Source organism: Dendropsophus ebraccatus, chromosome 9 (assembly GCF_027789765.1).
Source record: "Dendropsophus ebraccatus isolate aDenEbr1 chromosome 9, aDenEbr1.pat, whole genome shotgun sequence".
Taxonomy (NCBI): domain Eukaryota; kingdom Metazoa; phylum Chordata; class Amphibia; order Anura; family Hylidae; genus Dendropsophus; species Dendropsophus ebraccatus.
This window is the reverse complement of record NC_091462.1, coordinates 110,294,807-110,315,504: the sequence shown is the minus strand read 5'-3', so window position 1 is coordinate 110,315,504 and position 20,698 is coordinate 110,294,807. Positions and strand designations below refer to the sequence as shown.

The following is a 20,698-nucleotide window of genomic DNA, read 5'->3' as shown; positions in this document are numbered from 1 at the left end:
AAGAGCATCTCTGAACGCACAGTATGTCGAAATTTGAGGCAGATGGGCTACAGCAGCAGAAGACCACACCGGGTGCCACTCCTTTCAGCTAAGAACACGAAACTGAGGCTACAATTTGCACAAGCTCATCAAAATTGGACAGTAGAAGATTGGAAAAACGTCGCCTGGTCTGATGAGTCTCGATTTCTGCTTGAACATGACAATGAGTTCACTGTACTCCAATGGCCTCCACAGTCACCAGATCTCAATCCAATAGAGCATCTTTGGGATGTGGTGGAACGGGATATTCGCATCATGGATGTGCAGCCGACAAATCTGCGGCAACTGTGTGATGCCATCATGTCAATATGGACCAAAATCTCTGAGGAAGCTTCCAGCACCTTGTTGTATCTATGCCACGAAGAATTGAGGCAGTTCTGAAGGCAAAAGGGGGTCCAACCCGTTACTAGCATGGTGTACCTAATAAAGTGGCCGGTGAGTGATATATATTCCAATGAATATTTGTGGGCAGATATGTAAGTAATGATTCACTGATGATTGATAAAAAGACTGAGAAGCTGATGCCACTCATTTCCGCTGCTCTGCTGAGCTATGTTTTTTTTTATTTATAGATAGCGCGTCCACTGTACATATGAATTTTTACAGAAAGATGCAACCTTGTCTCATAGCAGTAATGTTCCATACAATGGGAGTGATAACAAGGTTCACCAATAATCCCGACTGGGCGCATGAGCTACAGCAACAAGACTGCAGAAGAGGATAGTACAGGAGGAAGGGATAGAAACATAGGGGGAGATTTATCAAACATGGTGTAAAGTGAAACTGGCCCAGTTGCCCCTAGCAACCAATCAGATTCCACCTTTCATTCCTCACAGACTCTTTGGAAAATGAAAGGTGGAATCTGATTGGTTGCCAGGGGCAACAGAGCCAGTTTCACTTTACTCCATGTTTGATAAATCTCCCCCCAAGTGTACAGAATAAGACTGTACAACAACAAAACTGCTGAGCTATGTTTTATACTGTTCTCCTACAATGCTCTGCTGTGCTGTATTTTATACCATTTTCCCACAATGCTCTACTGTGCTATGTGTTATACTGTTCTCCCACAATGCTCTACTGTTCCATGTGTTATACTGTTCACCCACAATGCTCTGAGAACCCCTTTAAGGACGACGGCTCTCCTTAGTGTCGGCTTCTCTGTGGAGGGAAACCCTTTTGCCTGTTGCGACAGTGTCATCATCCCTATCAGCATTCTGCTTTCTCTTCTTTCTTTCATTCATACACGCAGCCTTTATGGTTTCTCTGCGGTCTGGTTAGGCCCTTACCTGGCTGACTCCTCTGAGTCTTTTTCCAGTATATGGTATATGACGAAGAGGTTCTTGTTTTAATTCCAACCCTATAAAGTGCATTTGTAGCTGTATTGTACAGCATTCTCGGGACTCAATGGTTATATAGCAGCCTTCAGGAGACTGGGCCTGGATACAGTAAGTATAGCTGCCTTCAGGAGACTGGACCTGGATATAGTAAGTATAGCTGCCTCCAGGAGTCTGGACCTGGATACAGTAAGTATAGCTGCATTCAGGAAACTGGACCTGGGTACAGTAAGTATAGCTGGTATATAGCTGCCTTCAGGAAACTGGACCCGGATACAGTAAGTATAGCTGCCTTCAGGAGCCTGGACCTGGATACAGTAAGTATAGCTGGTATATAGCTGCCTTCAGGAGACTGGACCTGGATACAGTAAGTATAGCTGGTATATAGCTGCCTTCAGGAGACTGGACCTGGATACAGTAAGTATAGCTGGTATATAGCTGCCTTCAGGAGACTGGACCTGGATACAGTAAGTATAGCTGTTATATAGCTGCCTGCAGGAGACTGGGCCTGGATACAGTAAGTAGGCTGGTATATAGCAGCATTCAGGAGACTGGACCTGGATACAGTAAGTATAGCTGTTATATAGCAGCCTTCAGGAGACTGGACCTGGATACAGTAAGTATAGCGGTTATATAGCTGCCTGCAGGAGACTGGACCTGGATACAGTAAGTATAGCGGTTATATAGCTGCCTTCAGGAGACTGGACCTGGATACAGTAAGTATAGCGGTTATATAGCAGCCATCTGGGATACATATTATGAGGTTCTGTAGCATTTAAGATGCAGTGTTGTATAACCAACCAGTCACTGGTAAGGAGAGGAGAAGGAAGGTCCTATAGTAAGGAATACATAGTGCCTGTGTGGTGCCGCTCATCTCTGTATAGTCATAAAGTTCTTTCTATCAGTTGCTGTAATAAATGGCGGTCAGTAATACAACTATATGGAGTAACAGTGACCTCCAGTATTGCAGGGGTTAATGGTCTATTCCCAGAATCTCTCCGCCCTTCCCATGTAAAGAAACTTTCACTTTTGATTCCTGCTCTTCCTTACTACAATGGCGTCTGCTGAGCTGAGGGAAGAGCTGAACTGCTCCATCTGCCTGAGCCTCTATACAGATCCCGTATCCCTGAGATGTGGACACAACTTCTGCCGCTCGTGTATTGTTCAGGTGCTGGATACACAGGACGGGGCTGGAGGTTACTCCTGTCCTGACTGCAGAGCAGAATATCCGGAGCGTCCGGCCCTGGAGAAGAACAGGAAGCTGGGTAATATAGTGGAGCGTTTCTTATCTACTCAGCCTGATATGGAGGAGACCAGAATCTTCTGCACTTACTGTACAAAGTCTCCTGTCCCGGCTGTGAAGTCCTGTCTGCAGTGTGAGACCTCCATGTGCCAGGAACATCTCGCGGCCCATAACAGGTCAGTGAATCACAGTCTGATGGAACCTACTGCCTCATTTGAAAGTAGAAAATGCTCCACACACAATGAAGTGCTGAAATACTACTGTCCTGTAGACAACGCCTGTATCTGTGTGTCCTGCTGGGTGGCCGGAGATCACAAGGGACACGACGTGGAGCTACTGGACGTGGCCTCCGAGAAGGAGAAAGAGAAACTGAGATCTGTCATTGAGAAGCTGAAGTCAGAGCGAGAGGAAGCTGGAAGAAGAGTCCAGAAACTAAAGCACCATGGGAGAGAACAGGAAGAGAAATCATCTGCACTCACTGAGAGAGTCACTGGGCTGTTTACTGATCTCAGGAAGAAGCTGGATAATGTAGAAAAGAGAATCCTGGGAGAGATTTCCAGACAGAAGGGTGAGGTGTCAGTGTCAGTCTGTGACCTGGTCAGACAGGTGGAGCTACACAAGGAGGATCTGACCGAGAAGATGAATCAGCTTGAGGGATTATGTAACATCACTGATCCGCTGACCTTCCTACAAGAAGATATTACCAGCGGTGACATTAGTGATGGGAGCTGTGATGTCATCAGTGATGTAAGAGACGCCCAGTGTCTGGATGAGGCTATAGTGTCACAGATGGTACACAGGGGACTGGGGCACTTTGCTGATGATCTGACTGATATGAAGATAAAGAGACAGTTCTCAGTGATGGAGAAATCAGACATATTACTGGATATAGAGACCGCTCATAATAACGTTATTATATCACAGGATCTCAGATCTGCTTCTTATACCGCTACATCACAGAACAGACCTGATGGGCCCAAGAGGTTCAAGACGTGTCAGGTGTTCAGTTCCCGCAGCTTCTCCTCTGGGAGACATTACTGGGAGGTGGATGTGAGTCAGGCGAAGGAATGGCTGATAGGGGCGGCCGGGGAAAGTCTGGAGAGGAAGGTGGTGGGTAATGAATCTTATATTGGTTATAATGAAAAATCCTGGGCTGTATATGAGAATAATGGTTTTCATGCATGGCACAATAATATCCATAAGAAGCTGGTATCAGACTCCCCCGTGCGGGTTGTCGGAATCTATCTGGACTATGAGGCCGGCCGTCTGTCCTTCTATCAGCTCTGTGACCCCGTCATACACCTACACACCTTCTCCACCACCTTCACCGAGCCGCTCTATGCCGCTTTCTTTATATGCACAGACACCACCATTAGAATTATAAAATGATAATAAGATCATAAGATTCTAAAGCCATAAACTAAGGGGCACATTTATCATTCTCTTTGTGCCAATCATTTGGTGTTTTAAGCAACATTTATCAAGGTGTATGCATTATTCATTAAAGGGAACCTGTCATCCCCCGTGCCGGGGTGACAGGCTCCCGACCCCCGCTACAGCCCCCTTTACTCACTTGATCCCGCCGGGTCCCGCTTCTGGATCCGGTCGGGACACGGAGATCTCAGTCGCTGCAGCCTGGCGCGCGTGCTGAGGCTATGTTCACACTACGTAAGTTTCCGGCCATAGCGCGCTCCGTGAATAAGCGGCCGGAAACTTACGTAGTTTGCGTACAATGGAAAGTATACGATGTACGGCGGCACAGTTCACACTACGAACGAACTTACGCCCTGATCGTATGCGGTGCCGTAAAAAATGAACCAGACCATTGTTTTGGGACGGAAATGCTGTAACTTACGCCCGTAGCGTAACATGCGGTCCCGTACGTAGTGGTGATTTCTTTATTTTTGCACTTTGATTTGCCGATCCAAAAGGTTCTGTGGGGTGTCCGGGGCTAGCCGAAGATATCCCAGTAAAAGACCGCTGTCAGATCGCTACGTACGCCGCTCGGGAAGCGTAAGTAGCTTACGGGCGTAAGTTCGCGGACCGTATGTAGCCAGCCGCAACTTGCGTAAATCCCAGCCGGAGTTTTACACGTATATGTCTGGCCGCGAAAAATATGCGGCCGGACATATACGTAGTGTGAACATAGCCTGAGAGATGAGTCCAACGCTCTTAGAGAATGATTGAGAGTCCAGCGCTCCGTCATTCTCTATGAGCATTGGACTCATCTCTCAGCGCACGCGCCGGGCTGCAGCGGCTGATATCTCTGTGACCCGACCGGATCCAGAAGTGGGACCCGGCGGGATCAGGTGAGTATAGGGGGCTGTAGCGGGGGGTCGGGAGCCTGTCACCCCGGCACGGGGGGTGACAGGTTCCCTTTAACAGTTTACACTACCTGCTCCTTTTTTTTTTCATTTTTTCACTAGGGTTTAGCATGTGCATTTTTTTAATTTTCGTCCAAAATTTGAGCAGCAGTATTCCATTCCTACACTGGCGTAGATTTTTAGCCAAAAAAATTGTGCAAAACAAAAAGCAAAATATATCAAGGACAGCACACCTAATGATAAAGGTCCTCAAGTTTTTTTGCGCAGCACAGGAAAAACACAGAAAGTAAATGTGCCCCTAAATCTCAACTTTCATCTTTAGGTCAAAAACTCTGTGCCGAATTATTTCTTAATGCATAATTATATCAGTACAACCTCTTTCTAATGTATTGATACAGAACTCCGATTTCCCTGCATAGACATAGATTCAAAGATACCATTCTGTCTTCTTGCAGTCACCACTAGGGGGAGCTCAGGTTCTTACGTCAATTTAATAATTGAATTGAAATGTATAAATAATATGCAGTAAGCTTCTGTCTGTCTATTTAGGATTGGTATCATCCAAAAGTCTGAATCCGGTCGAATTCGGATTTTTGGAAGTCCACTCTGATTTTTTTTTTTTTTTCCCTTGCTTTCTAAAATGGTAGCCGCCATTTTAGAAAGCAGGAAATGTTCCGGCCGGGAAAAGCGCTTTCCCATGATGCCCGGAACACATCCAATCAGCAGGGATCTTGCACTAGCCCACCCCCTGTGTGACGTGGTATTGCTTTAAGAGGAGCGGTCACATGACCGCACGACGCAGTCTGCACAGAGAGAGAGAGAGAGAGAGAGGAAGGAGTCTGTAACTGCAAACAGCTCGTCAGTGATAAAACGCTGCTGCTGCTGCTGTACTCTGCTGTACTCACTACTGAGAAGATATTTGCAAAAGCAAAGACCACAAGATTATTAGGAAAGCGGAGAGGAGAAACATATACTGATTGAGAGAGAAAAATAGAGAGGGTGAAAGATAGATTAGGCATAGGAGAGCAAAGGGTGCACAGAAGAAAAACGTGCTCTACAGATATACAAGTACTATACTGTCTCCCTTGTAAGAGTGTATATGACATAGGTGTTATCCTGAGGCACTAATATACCTAGTGCATTTGTGTAGAATAAAACTCTAAAAAAGGTCTCTACAGATATATAAGTACTATACTGTCTCCCTTGTGAGAGTGTATATGACATACATGTTCTCCTAAGACACAAATATACCTCGTACTGCTGCTCCTGCCTGGCCTCCATGTTGACTACTGTTGCTCATGTTGACTACTGCTGCTCATCCTGGTGCCAACCCCAAACATTCCACTATTTTTCCATAGCTTTCTCAAGGGTATCATTCATGCACACAGCTTCTATGCAGATTGTGTCTCTATGGTAACAGACAACATACTTGTGTTGTCTGATCCTGCCATTAACCTTCCGTCTATCAGCCTGTTCTTACTAAGGGTGGTATTACACGGGCCGATGGGGGCCTGATAATACCTGTAAACGAGCACCGAGCATGGATAGGTAATGTATATCGTCAGTTGCCGGTCGCACACCACTATTACACGTAGCGATGTGCGGTAGGCGCCCGACAAATATAGGTCCAAACCTACACTACTGTTCAAAAATTTGGGGTCACCCAAACAATTTTGTGTTTTCCATGAAAAGTCACACTTATTCACCACCATACGTTGTGAAATGAATAGAAAATAGAGTCAAGACATTGACAAGGTTAGAAATAATGATTTGTATTTGAAATAACATTGTTCTTACATCACACTTTGCTTTCGTCAAAGAATCCTCCTTTTGCAGCAATTCCAGCATTGCACACCTTTGGCATTCTAGCTATTAATCTGTTGGGGTAAGCTGGAGAAATTGCCCCCCACGCTTCTAGAAGCAGCTCCCACAAGTTGGATTGGTTGGATGGGCACTTCTGGCGTACCATACGGTCCAGCTGCTCCCACAACAGCTCAATGGGGTTCAGATCTGGTGACTGCGCTGGCCACTCCATTACCTATGATAGAATACCAGCTGCTGCTTCTGCTGGAAATAGTTCTTGCACAATTTGGAGGTGTGTTTAGGGTAATTGTCCTGTTGTAGGATGAAATTGGCTCCAACCAAGCGCTGTCCACTGGGTATGGCATGGCGGTGCAGAGTGATGGCCTTCCTTATTCACAATCCCTTTTACCCTGTACAAATCTCCCACCTTACCAGCACCAACCCCAGACCATCACATGACCTCCACCATGTATAACAGATGGCGTCAGGTATTCTTCCAGCATCTTCTCATTTGTTCTGCGTCTCACAAACGTTCTTCTTTGTCATCCAAACACCTCAAACTTGGATTCATCCGTCCACAACACTTTTTTCCAGTCTTCCTCTGTCCAATGTCTGTGTTCTTTTGCCCATCTTAATCTCTTTCTTTTATTGGCCAGTCTCAGATATGGCTTTTTCTTTGCCACTCTGCCCTGAAGCCCAAAATCCCGCAGCCGCCTCTTCACTGTAGACATTGACACTGGTGTTTTGCGGGTACTATTTAATGAAGATGCCAGTTGGGGACCTGTGAGGCGTCTGTTTCTCAAACTAGAGACTCTAATGTGCTTATCTTCTTGCTTAGTTGTGCAATGCGGCCTCCCACTTCTTTTTCTACTCTGGTTAGAGCCTGTTTGTGCTGTCCTCTGAAGGGAGTAGTATACACCGTTGTAGGAAATCTTCAATTTCTTAGCAATTTCTCGCATGGAATAGCCTTCATTTCTAAGAACAAGAATAGACTGTTCAGAGTTTCAGATGAAAGTTCTCTTTTTCTGGCCATTTTGAGCGTTTCATTGACCCCACAAATGTGATGCTCCAGAAACACAATCTGCTCAAAGGAAGGTCAGTTTTGTAGCTTCTGTAACAAGCTAGACTGTTTTCAGATGTGTGAACATGATTGCACAAGGGTTTTCTAATCATCAATTAGCCTTCTGAGCCAATGAGCAAACACATTGTACCATTAGAACACTGGAGTGATTAGTTGCTGGAAATGGGCCTCTATACACCTATGTAGATATTGCACCAAAAACCAGACATTTGCAGCTAGAATAGTCATTTACCACATTAGCAATGTATAGAGGGGATTTGTTTAAAGTTAGGACTAGTTTAAAGTTATCTTCATTGAAAAGTACAGTGCTTTTCCTTCAAAAATAAGGACATTTCAACGTGACCCCAAACTTTTGAACGGTAGTGTATATGTACGTTCAGCCAATGCTTGTTGTCATCGGCTGATCGTTGTATTTATTACACGGAGCGATAATCGGCTGAATCGGGCCGATTCGGCCGATTTATCGTTCAGTGTAATAGTACCCTAACCACATGTAAATTAATAAGAAGTAGGGTACAGACTGACGGAAGTATAAGTGCAGGATCCGACTACACAGGGTTTGTTGTCTGTTACCGTGGTGACACATAAGATCTGAAGCAAAATGTGGATCACACAATCCAGTGAGAAAAGGTCCTATTACCCGAAACAATTTTTAACGATTAACGATAAACAATGGCAAACAAGATTGTTTATTGTTAACCTGAAATTGTTCACCATATTACACAGAACGATAGTCGTTAGTTACAATCATTACTATGATTGTTATTGCGATCGTTACTATGATCGTTTACTCCTTCTGATCCCAGAAAAACAATGAACAATGTGCAATTACACTGAATGATTAGTGAAAAAATGCGGAAATCTACGACATACGAACAATTTTTCGATTGTTGCCTGCAATTACACAGAACGATGATTCTAAACAACATATTATAGGATTTTCTATGATGCCTGATAATCTAGAATAATCTCATGGTCTGACATCAAATGCCACATTAAAGGAATATTACTATTCTGATCAATATCTATTCTGGATTATTTGATTTCTACATTTTTACATATATTTTCAAATAAAAAAATAATGACAATAATTCTAGTATTGTTCATTCATTTTTTGAGACGACCAATGAGATCTGTTTGTTGAAATTGTTGATGACATTCCTATTGTTTTTTATTAGTGAGCAGAACTGAGCTGCAATACCACACCCAAACTGAGAACAAGAGTGGCGCTGTTTTTTGTTTTGTTTTTAAATGCTAGTTAACCCCTTTAACCCTTTTCTGTCAGGTACAGTGCTTAGGGGCAATCTCTGGCTGGCACTGTCTATGGCAGTCTGTTTTAGGCAGGCCCGGACTGGCCATAGGGCAGTTCTGGCAAATGCCAGAGGGGCCGCCCCCTCTGTGGGCCGGTCCGGGCCCCTCCATACATGGCTATTTCCTCCCCCAACTCCTGTAAACTCCTGATGCTGCCCAGCCAATCACAGGGCCCTGCAGCATCAGGAGGTTACAGGCTGTCTTCTTACTCACAGTGCAGTGCAGCCTCCTCTTCTTCCTGTCCCAACAAGCCCCGCCCCCTGCCGGCCCTGTCACTGACATGCAGAATGAGCAGGCATCGGCTGGGCCTGCTCATTTACATGTAAGTTCTGGGTCCTGCAGAGATCACATGACCTCCCCTGCAGAGATCACATGACCTCCCTCACTGAAGGCCCGGAGCCGGGGGGCATCGCCTGTGTGTGACTCTCCTCCTCCCTGTCAGCAGCAGCAGCAGTCGGACAGGGGGAGGAACCATCAGCAGCAGCAGCAGCAGTCGGGACAGGGGGAGGAACCATCAGCAGCAGCAGCAGTCGGGACAGGGGGAGGAACCATCAGCAGCAGCAGCAGTCGGGACAGGGGGAGGAACCATCAGCAGCAGCAGTCGGGACAGGGGGAGGAACCATCAGCAGCAGCAGTCGGGACAGGGGAGAAACCATCAGCAGCAGCAGCAGTCGGGACAGGGGAGGAACCATCATCAGCAGCAGCAGTCGGGACAGGGGAGGAACCATCAGCAGCAGCAGTCGGGACAGGGGAGGAACCATCAGCAGCAGCAGTCGGGACAGGGGAGGAACCATCAGCAGCAGCTGCTGAGTGTGTGAGTAATGGAGGCACTGGGGGGGTGTTATGTATGGGTTCTGACTAAGTCACTACTGCACCCACAGACCACTACTACACCCACCATTATGCCCCCAGACCACTACTACACCCACCATTATGTCCCCAGACCACTACTACACCCACCATTATGTCCCCAGACCACTACTACACCCATCATTATGCCCCCACATTACTACTACACCCACCATTATGCCCCCAGACCACTACTACACCCACCATTATGTCCCCAGACCACTACTACACCCACCATTATGTCCCCAGACCACTACTACACCCATTATTATGCCCCCAGACCACTACTACACCCACCATTATGCCCCCAGACCACTACTACACCCACCATTATGTCCCCAGACCACTACTACACCCACCATTATGTCCCCAGACCACTACTACACCCATCATTATGCCCCCACATTACTACTATACCCACCATTATGCCCAATAAAACACCTGGAAGTGCAATTGTGCAGACAGAAGAAACCGCGTGGCAGCTGTGTAGCCATGATATATGTTGTGTATTGCTGTGTACAGAGCTGTGTGGGTTGTATATGTTGTATATGTCAGTGTACAGAGCTGTGTGTAGTGTATATTGGTGTGTACAGAGCTGTGTGGGGTGTATATTGCTGAGTACAGAGCTGTGTGCAGTGTATATGTCTGTGTACAGAGCTGTGTGGGTTGTATATGTCAGTGTATAGAGCGGTGTGGGGTGTATATGTCTGTGTACAGAGCTGTGTGGGGTGTATATGTTGTATATTGCTGTGTACAGAGCTGTGTGCGGTGTATATGTTGTATATGTCTGTGTACAGAGCTGTGTGCGGTGTATATGTTGTATATGTCTGTGTACAGAGCTGTATATGTTGTATATTGCTGTGTACAGAGCTGTGTGCGGTGTATATGTTGTATATGTCTGTGTACAGAGCTGTGTGCAGTGTATATTGCTGTGTACAGAGCTGTGTGTAGTGTATATGTCTGTGTACAGAGCTGTGTGGGGTGTATATTGCTGAGTACAGAGCTGTGTGCAGTGTATATGTCTGTGTACAGAGCTGTGTGGGTTGTATATGTTATATATGTCAGTGTACAGAGCGGTGTGCAGCGTATATGTCTGTGTACAGAGCTGTGTGGGGTGTATATGTTGTATATTGCTGTGTACAGAGCTGTGTGCGGTGTATATGTTGTATATTGCTGTGTACAGAGCTGTGTGCGGTGTATATGTTGTATATGTATGTGTACAGAGCTGTGTGCGGTGTATATGTCTGTGTACAGAGTTGTGTGCAGTGTATATGTCTGTGTACAGAGCTGTGTGGGGTGTATATTGCTGTGTACAGAGTTGTGTGCAGTGTATATGTCTGTGTACAGAGCTGTGTGGGGTGTATATGTTGTATATGTCAGTGTATATTGCTGTGTACAGAGCTGTGTGGGGTGTATATGTTGTATATGTCAGTGTATATTGCTGTGTACAGAGCTGTGTGGGGTGTATATGTTGTATATTGCTGAGTACAGAGCTGTGTGTGGTGTATATGTTGTATATGTCAGTGTATATTGCTGTGTACAGAGCTGTGTGGGGTGTATATGTTGTATATTGCTGAGTACAGAGCTGTGTGCGGTGTATATGTCTGTATTTGTATATTTCATATACTATGTATTTATGTGCTCTAGTATAGTTCCTATCAATACCATTATGGGGTAGAGAAGGTTTTCTGATCCCTTTTTATTTGGTGTTTTGTATATGAGGGTCACAGGGGGCCTTTCTATTGTATGAGGACATAGAGGGAACCTGGCTCTAAATACTACAAGGGGCATAACGTGGGCGCTGTAACAGCGTGGAACACTATAGATGGGGAGTTTGTATAGAGGTGATGATGGTGCTGGAGCTAAGAGCCTATAATGTTTGTTTGGTAGACTCTGCATAGATGATGCATAGACAACCCCGTACGGTAAGTGGGCCTGTGTGCTTTGAAATGCCAGGGCCGATTTTCAGTCCCAGTCCGGCCCTGGTTTTAGGGGTCAATGTTGTTATAGATGGGGGTCAGAACAGTTGAACTATTATTGGGTTACTCCTGCCTGTAATAGCAGGCAGGTCTCCCAGGCGCAGTGTCCTCAGATCAGACATCTAAACTAATGAACAGTATCACGCTGATCCCCTCTCCTGCACTTTGACAGTGGTGCTCTGAAAGTCTGTCTGTAAGGATTGATCCAAGGCTCCATGTAACTAAAGGTAAGTACCAAGTCCCCTGTATATAATTCAGTGTACTGATCAGATGCGGCTTCTTAGGCCCCGTTAACCCTAAGTAATTGGCGCTGAAATTCAGGGTGGAACTCCTCTACGCTGACTTGGCACCAAATCCTGCCTTCTATCAGTTACAATGGGAGGGCACGCGCACCTCCGCTCTCCTATCTAAGAATTGACAGTGGAGTCCGCATGGAATCTCGACGCCGATTCCGTAGTGTGAACCGGGCCTTAGGGTCAATTATTTATTGTGTAGCAATGGCTGCAGAGGCATTGTTAGCGTTGTATAGAAAATAATAAAGTATATACTTACCTGTCTAGGCTCCCACGGTGTCCTGCTGCCTTTCCCCAGGTCACAGCAGTCGCCGCTGAAGCTTCTTAAGCCGTCTCTGAAGTGTATGACTGCTCAGCCAATCACTAGCCGAAACAGGACAGTACCGCAGCCTGTGATAGGCTGAGAGGCCTGCCACTTTATAGATGGCTTCAGAAGCTCAATTGGCGGCTGTGGTGAATGGGGAAAGGCAGCAGGATATATGGAAGTGTGTACAGGTAGGTAAAATATTTATTTTCTTTATACTGTCATCAGTTGTCGGTCGTGCATCATTATTACACTTAGCGATGTGCGATAGGCAGCCGATAATCTTTAAAAATGCTGAAAGACAACGATCAGCCGATGATCGGCTACTTGGCTGATTGTTGTCTTTTTAACACAAATTGATATCTGTCTGAATTGGCCTGTAATCGAGCCCTAACCCCCTTATTCTTCTTGCTTTGAGCAATTCCTGTCACAGAGAGTGGTGGCAGCAGAGTTCGTGTCAGACTGGAAAGAATATACCACTTCCTGCAGGGCATTTAGCAGCTGATACGTACTGAAAGACTGGAGATTTTTAAGCTTGAAAGAAAAAAAAATACTTGTCAACTCCATTATATCTCTGTATTTTGAGGAAATAAAGTGGTAAATAAGTTGTGAATAAGTCCCACACTTATAGCTCTTTTCACTAATATAGTGCGTACCTCCCAAAATTTGCAGAGCAAATGGGACATTTTCTCTCCTCATTGTGCCACACCCCATAGCTATACCACGCCTTATAGAGATGCCTAAACACTTTTCCCACTGCTGTTCACACAATCATATGGTAGCGCCACATGATGCAGATTTTCTGTAGCGGAAAAAGTGGCAAAAGACAGAAGTGGATTCATACCATACTGCCACACTGTTACTGACCAAAACCAATAGACCAAGACCAAAAATACCAGTATATAAGAAACACATATTATCACCACGTAGTGACTAACCCCACCATACCATTACTAAATAACATTCACTACACAAAGACCAGTATCCCCCTGATACACTGACCCATATAGAGGTACATATCAATGGTACACAGGTTCTGCATGCCATAGAAGTGATTACAGTGCAGTTACATCCAGTGACTCAGAGAAGGGGGCATCTTCTCTGATCAGAGTGACTCACTTTTCTTTTTGTTCTCCATCTGGTCCAGACATCATGAAGACCTCTCCTGGTTATGCCTCTTCTCCACAGAATCTGCCAGAAAAACATTTTGTCTCCTCTCTCCAAGATCATTCTCAACTGTTTAAAGTGTCCCCATTTGTATTGTACACTTTGTGCGGCTTTTCACCCCCTCTATGGCCTCACATAGTTAAAAAAGGCCCCATCTGTGCCCTCCTATAATAGAGCTAGCCCCCTCCCCATGTAGGAATCCCCTCTGTGTAAAAATCTATTCTCACCTGGCTGCAGTGCAGCAAAGCTCTGCAGCCCTCTGCTGTCTCGTCTCCAGCTTTTGAGCGCACGAGTGACATCACTCATGTGCCGGAGAGAAGGGGTAGAGAGCGGCCTCTTGTGGCTGGAGGCAGAATACTGCATATGGCCACATGAGTAACTGGCAGAGCGGGTGGCCTATGGCTCCTGCTCTGTCGGTGACTTTGGTACTGCATTTAACTGTGAACGCTCACAGTTAAAGGGCCCCTCAGCATGGGAGAGCAGGACACATGGGGGCCTTTCTGGAACAGTGGGACATCACCCCAAAATCAGTAATGACCTGCCGGATCGAAGACGGTTGGGAGGTATGTACTTGTATTTTATACACAAATGATGGCTAAGGGCATGTTTAGGGCTGGAGACAGGCTCCATAGAATCACCAGGGAATACATCATCTGCAATAAGACAAGGAGAGCAGTGAGTTGGGGAGTGAAGCGCTCAGCTGTGCCCTTCTCCCTTCTAACGCTCAGTGAGGATCAGAACACCAAGACCCCGGCCACTTTTTAAATGTCTATGTGAGTAAAGTGAGAGTAATGCTTTAATTATTGTTTAGGCTAACTGGCTGTCATAGCAATGTGGTTTGGGCCTCTCTGGGCTTCATTTATAGAGGATATAGATGGGCCAATCAGAGGCCGGAATGTAGAGGGGCTCACCGTATATGCTCTGGCCATTGGTGGAATCTGTAATGAATATTCATGAGCAGATATTCTATAAGATTCCACAATGATTGTTATAAAACAGAGGAGAGGAGAGGATCCCTCAGCAGAGGTATACCAGGGGGTACTATGTCTCCTACATGGCCCAGAGCATGGCCTAGTGGCATCACATGACCCCTCTCAGCCAGTCAGCAGATCAGGAAAGGGTCATGTGATCATATACTCTGCAGGACTCCTCAGAAACAGAACTGTAAGTTGCCATGGTTTATTTAGTAGCAGCTGAGTGGTTGAAGAGGGATCATGTGATAGACCATGTGACTCCACAACCAGGGAGTGCTTCATTTCTAGTTTTACAGTAGATGAGGTATGTACTGTGGGGATCTGCAGCTGTGAGGTGTATATTATGGGGTTCTGCAGCTGTGAGGTGTATATTATGGGGTTCTGCAGCAGCTGTGAGGTGTATATTATGGGGTACAGCAGCTGTGAGGTGTATATTATGGGGTACAGCTGCTGTGAGGTGTATATTATGGGGTACAGGAGCTGTGAGGTGTATATTATGGGGTACAGGAGCTGTGAGGTGTATATTATGGGGTTCTGCAGCTGTGAGGTGTATATTATGGGGTTCTGCAGCAGCTGTGAGGTGTATATTATGGGGTACAGGAGCTGTGAGGTGTATATTATGGGGATCTGCAGCTGTGAGGTGTATATTATGGGGTTCTGCAGCTGTGAGGTGTATATTATGGGGTACAGGAGCTGTGAGGTGTATATTATGAGGTTCTGCAGCAGCTGTGAGGTGTATATTATGGGGTTCTGCAGCAGCTGTGAGGTGTATATTATGGGGTTCTGCAGCAGCTGTGAGGTGTATATTATGGGGTTCAGCAGCTGTGAGGTGTATTATGAGGTTCTGCAGCTGTGAGGTGTATATTATGGGGTTCAGCAGCTGTGAGGTGTATATTATGGGGTACAGCAGCTGTGAGGTATATTATGGGGTACTGCAGCTGTGAGGTGTATATTATGAGGTTCTGCAGCAGCTGTGAGGTGTATATTATGGGGTACAGCAGCTGTGAGGTGTATATTATGAGGTTCTGCAGCAGCTGTGAGGTGTATATTATGAGGTTCTGCAGCAGCTGTGAGGTGTATATTATGGGGTACAGCAGCTGTGAGGTGTATATTATGGGGTTCTGCAGCAGCTGTGAGGTGTATATTATGGGGTACAGGAGCTGTGAGGTGTATATTATGGGGTTCTATAGAAGCTGCGGCTTGTAGTGTGAGGTTCCGCAGCAGCTGAGACATAATACTGTATAAACAACCAGTCACTGTTTGGGAGAGGAGAAGGCAGGTCCTGTAGTAAGGAATACATAGGGGGAGAAACTGCCCACAGCAACCAATCAAAGCTCAGCTTCCAGCTCTGGTAAAAGGAAAGCTGAGCTGTGATTGGTTGCTGTGGCCAGTTAGCACCAGTCTAAATTTTACACCCTTTGATAAATGTCCCCCATAGTGTCTGTGTGGTGCAGCTCATCTCTGTATAGTCAGCAGGTTCCTTCTATCAGTCACTGTAATAAATGGTGCACAGTGATCTCGGCAATCTGCTCTCCGGAATCAGTTGCTGCTATACAAATAAATATTAATATTATCACTGCTTCCTATCCTGTTCATCAGTATGGGGCCTTTTTTGTCAGAGAGATAGCTGCGGCTTAACCGTTCCTATAGAGAACACAAACAATTGGCCATGCTGAACATTCCTGTGTATGGGGATGACATTACAAAGGATACCTGCATAAAATACACACATATAGTAATCTCCTACACCCTTTCTTATTCCATCCTGAGGATTCAGACCTAGAGAAATTGGACATGGTTGGGTGCTTGAGAATATACCTGCAGAGGATGAAATTATAAATTGGGGTCCATTGTTTCATGGAGTCAGTATGTATAGTTAAAGGAGAAGTCCAGCGATTTAAAAAATATTTTCAGCCAGCAGGGGGGGAACATAATAAACAATCATTACTTACCTCCCTTTGCCTCTCACGCTCTGGGTTGCTGCTGGGCTTCGGGATCTCTTGCTGCACGAGCGTCATGACCCGGCCGATGGACTGCCTGCTGAGCCAGTTAGTGACTGGGGAAGGACACCGCTGCAGTGACTGGCTGAGTGGGCAATCCATCAGCCGGTTCTGGTATTTTCCCATGACATCATTGGAACTTGGGAGGAAAATGCCTTCCGGTGGTGGTTCCGGAGCCTGTGACTGTTGTGAGAGTTAAATAGTGGTTGTCTATTATGTTCCCCTGCCCCTGTCGGCTATCAATTTTTTCAAATTGCCTGACGTGGGAATAAGCCCTTATGGAACTAATTTATTATGATGCGTTTAGCTCTGAAACAGTTGAAGGTCCACATTACTGTACTGACACAGTTGTGTTTGAGCTCTTTTTGGAGTTCACTGCAGGGAGTCCCATAGGAGGGACAGTCAGCTTAAGGCCCTATTCCACAGAACGATTATCGTCCGTATTCGGCTGATATCGGCCGCTACGGATGATAATTGTCCCGTGGAATAAAGTGCAACGATCAGCCGACATCGTTCATGTCGGCTGATCGTTGCAGTCGCTTGTTTTTCAACATTTTGAAAAACAAGCGACTGATACAGCAACGATCTGCTGCCGTCGCTCCGTTGAATAGGAGCATCGGCAGCAGATGCTGCTGTATCCTATGGGCTGCCCGGATGATCAGCGATCACCCGGGCAGCTCCCCGCCGCCCCTCCCGCACTCACCCACTCGGTGCAGCCGCGTTGAATAGCGTTGTCTTATGCAAACGCAAAAACTTAGCATGGACACTAAAATGTGAGGTGGCTTATAACTTCCGGGACTGCACAGGTTAATTATGCTACAGAATCTCTCCGCTCTTCCTGTGTAAAGAAACTTTTTAGCTTTCAATTCCTGCTCTTTTCTACTAGGATGGCGTCTGCTGAGCTGAGGGACGAGCTGGACTGCTCCATCTGCCTGAGCCTCTATACAGATCCCGTATCCCTGAGATGTGGACACAACTTCTGCCGCTCGTGTATTGTTCAGGTGCTGGATACACAGGACGGGGCTGGAGGTTACTCCTGTCCTGACTGCAGAGCAGAATATCCCGAGCGTCCGGCCCTGGAGAAGAACAGGAAGCTGGGTAATATAGTGGAGCGTTTCTTATCTACTCAGCCTGATATGGAGGAGACCAGAATCTTCTGCACTTACTGCGATTCTCCTGCACCGGCTAAAAGAACATGTCTGCAGTGTGAGGCTTCTTTTTGTGAAAAACATCTAAGTAGACACAGTAAATCGTCAGAACACTTGTTAGTGGAGCCCACTGTAACCCTGGAGGAAAGGAAATGCTCCACACACAGAGAAGTGCTAAAATATTACTGTCCTGTAGACAACGCCTGTATCTGTGTGTCCTGCTGTGTGGCCGGAGATCACAAGAGACATTACGTGGAACTACTGGACGTGGCCTCCGAGAAGGAGAAAGAGAAGCTGAGATCTGTTATAGAGAAATTAAACTCCAAAAGAGAGGAAGCTAAAAGAAGAATCCAGAAACTGATGGATCATGGGAGAGAACAGGAAGACAAATCCTCTGGACTCACTGAGAGAGTCACTGGGCTGTTTACTGATCTCAGGAAGAAGCTGGATGATGTAGAAAAGAGAATCCTGGGTGAGATTTCCAGACAGAAGGGTGAGGTGTCAGTGTCAGTCTGTGATCTGGTCAGACAGGTGGAGCTACACAAGGAGGAGCTGACCGAGAAGATGAATCAGCTTGAGGGATTATGTAACATCACTGATCCGCTGACCTTCCTACAAGAAGATATTACCAGCGGTGACATCAGTGATGGGAGCTGTGATGTCATCAGTGATGTAAGAGACACTCGGTGTCTGGATCACAGCATACTGTCAGAAATGTTACACACTGGACTGGGGCACTTTGCTGAGGAGCTAGAGATAAAAAGACAGTTCTCATTACTGGAGAAACCAGACATATTGCTGGATATAGACACGGCTCAAAATAACATTATTATATCACAGGATCGCAGATCTGCTTCTTATACCGCTACATCACAGAACAGACCTGATGGGCCCAAGAGGTTCAAATCCCGTCAGGTGTTCAGTTCCCGCAGCTTCTCCTCTGGGAGACATTACTGGGAGGTGGATGTGAGTCAGGCAGAGAAATGGCTGATAGGGGCGGCCGGGGAAAGTCTGGAGAGGAAGGTGGTGGATAATAAATGTTATATTGGCTTCAATGAGAAATCCTGGGCTTTGTGGATGACTGATAAATTTAGAGCAAGTCATAATAATATCTATAAACAGCTGGTATCAGATTCCCCTGTGCGGGTTGTCAGGATCTATTTGGACTATGAGGCCGGGCATCTGTCTTTCTATAAGCTGTGTGACCCCATCAGACACCTATACACTTTCACCACCACCTTCACTGAGCCGCTCTATGCCGCTTTCTTTTTGTATAAAGATTCCAGTGTCAGAATTATAAAATGATGAGATTCTAAAGCCATAAACGAAATATTTTTTTTAGCCCAAATCTCTGTATTGAATGGTTTATTTAGGCATAGTTATATCAATGCAATGGCTTTCTGAGTTATTGATACAGAGCTCCAATTTCCCTGCATAGACATAGATTTCAAAGGTACCATTTTTTTTTCTTGTAGTCACCAATAGGGGGAGCTCAGGTGCCCACTGCATACAGTCTAATAATTTAATTAAAATATATAAACAATATACAGTAAGCTGCAAAAATCCTTACACTGGTGGCAGCTTTTACATCAGTCAGTTCAGAAAAGATGGATGGAAGTAGAATTCTTGTATTTTTAATTCAGTTTTGGAGATGACCAATGAGATCTTTTTGTTGAAATTGTTCATGACATTCCTATTCATGTCAGTAGTGAGCAGAACTGACCTGCAATACCACACGCAAACTGAGAACAAGAGTGGCGCTGTTTATGGAAAGAAATGGCCGTGGTTAACAAAGCTATTTTTTTGGTAGTTCCCATGCCATTTGTTTGTGCTTTTGGGAGAATCTATGTCGGCTTTATGATATTGGGTATGCCTTCAACAGCTTGTGTATCTCCCATATCCTTATCATTTGCTGTCGGTTTTCTGTTACTCCCTTTGCTATCTGTGTGTGTTGTCTTATATTTTCTGTACCCCCATCCTTTATGTAAGTATATTGACATATTAGACAGTTGTTTGGTCAGTCTCACTATTGTGATCTCATGCCCATTTAATACAGCAGAAACTATGGCAGCACTCCCTTCGACAATGGCAAGAAGCTGGCCTTAAGTTCTGGACGTTTATCAAGTTCATACGAGTTTCGTTATTTTTGTAACCGCCTACCTGGCCGTGATAATATTGTTTGTTACATGTTATGCTATTCTATAACTGTGAGCTATATTTTGCTGTATACCTTTACTACTTTTGTTATTTTTATTAAAGTTGTTACACAACATAAGAGTGAAAATAAATCCTGGTTAACCCTTTTAACTTGGGATGAGCGAATTTCCAGGTGGTGGGAAAAGCTGGATCCAGAGGTTTCCCAGGAGCGGCACAGACTTCAAAGCCCACAACCTGACAAGCTGTCGGCCTATCCTACCGAAGCGATTCGCTTATTTTTTACTTGAAATTCGCACATCCCTTCCTTTAACACTTTTCTGTCAGATATAGTGCTTAGGGGCAATCTCTGGCTGGCTCTGACTATGGCAGACTGCACATAGACCCAAAGCAAAGACTAACCATAATGAATAAGCATAGCTGCCAGGAATAAAGACACAGACACCGATGTAACTTTTGCTGGGTGGTGATCGGCCACAGCTTTTAATTATTTCTCAAACCAAACCAATAACCGGGCACGTAGTGCCGAACTCTTAGACCGAGGGGTGTAAAGGGGTATGCCGGACGACAGACTCCTGCCGTGCAAGTCCGCCTTACTAACCCAACACGCCTGCTTAGCAGGTAATTTCCGCCAGCTGTGACTTATGTATAATTACAAAAAGAAAGTACAAAAAGAAACAAAACACCATGACAAA

At 45.6% G+C, this 20,698-nt stretch overlaps 2 protein-coding genes across 3 annotated transcripts; both read left to right on the top strand.

Moving 5' to 3' along the window:
• Positions 1–2,417: 2,417 nt before the first annotated feature.
• Positions 2,418–4,101, top strand: LOC138800487 (E3 ubiquitin/ISG15 ligase TRIM25-like). The gene has a single exon (XM_069982194.1). The coding sequence runs from the start codon at positions 2,428–2,430 to the stop codon at positions 4,003–4,005; it is 1,578 nt and encodes a 525-aa protein (XP_069838295.1). The 5' UTR covers positions 2,418–2,427; the 3' UTR covers positions 4,006–4,101.
• A 10,713-nt stretch (positions 4,102–14,814) lies between these two features.
• LOC138800486 (E3 ubiquitin-protein ligase TRIM39-like) lies at positions 14,815–20,698 on the top strand. Of its 2 annotated transcripts, none has more exons than XM_069982193.1 (2): positions 14,815–14,891; positions 17,588–20,698. In XM_069982193.1, exon 2 carries the CDS (start codon positions 17,589–17,591, stop codon positions 19,152–19,154), a length of 1,566 nt encoding a protein of 521 aa, XP_069838294.1. In that variant the 5' UTR covers positions 14,815–14,891; position 17,588; the 3' UTR covers positions 19,155–20,698. The 2 variants fall into 2 exon arrangements, with proteins under 2 accessions (XP_069838294.1, XP_069838292.1); XM_069982191.1 differs by lacking the exon at positions 14,815–14,891 and adding an exon at positions 14,929–15,005.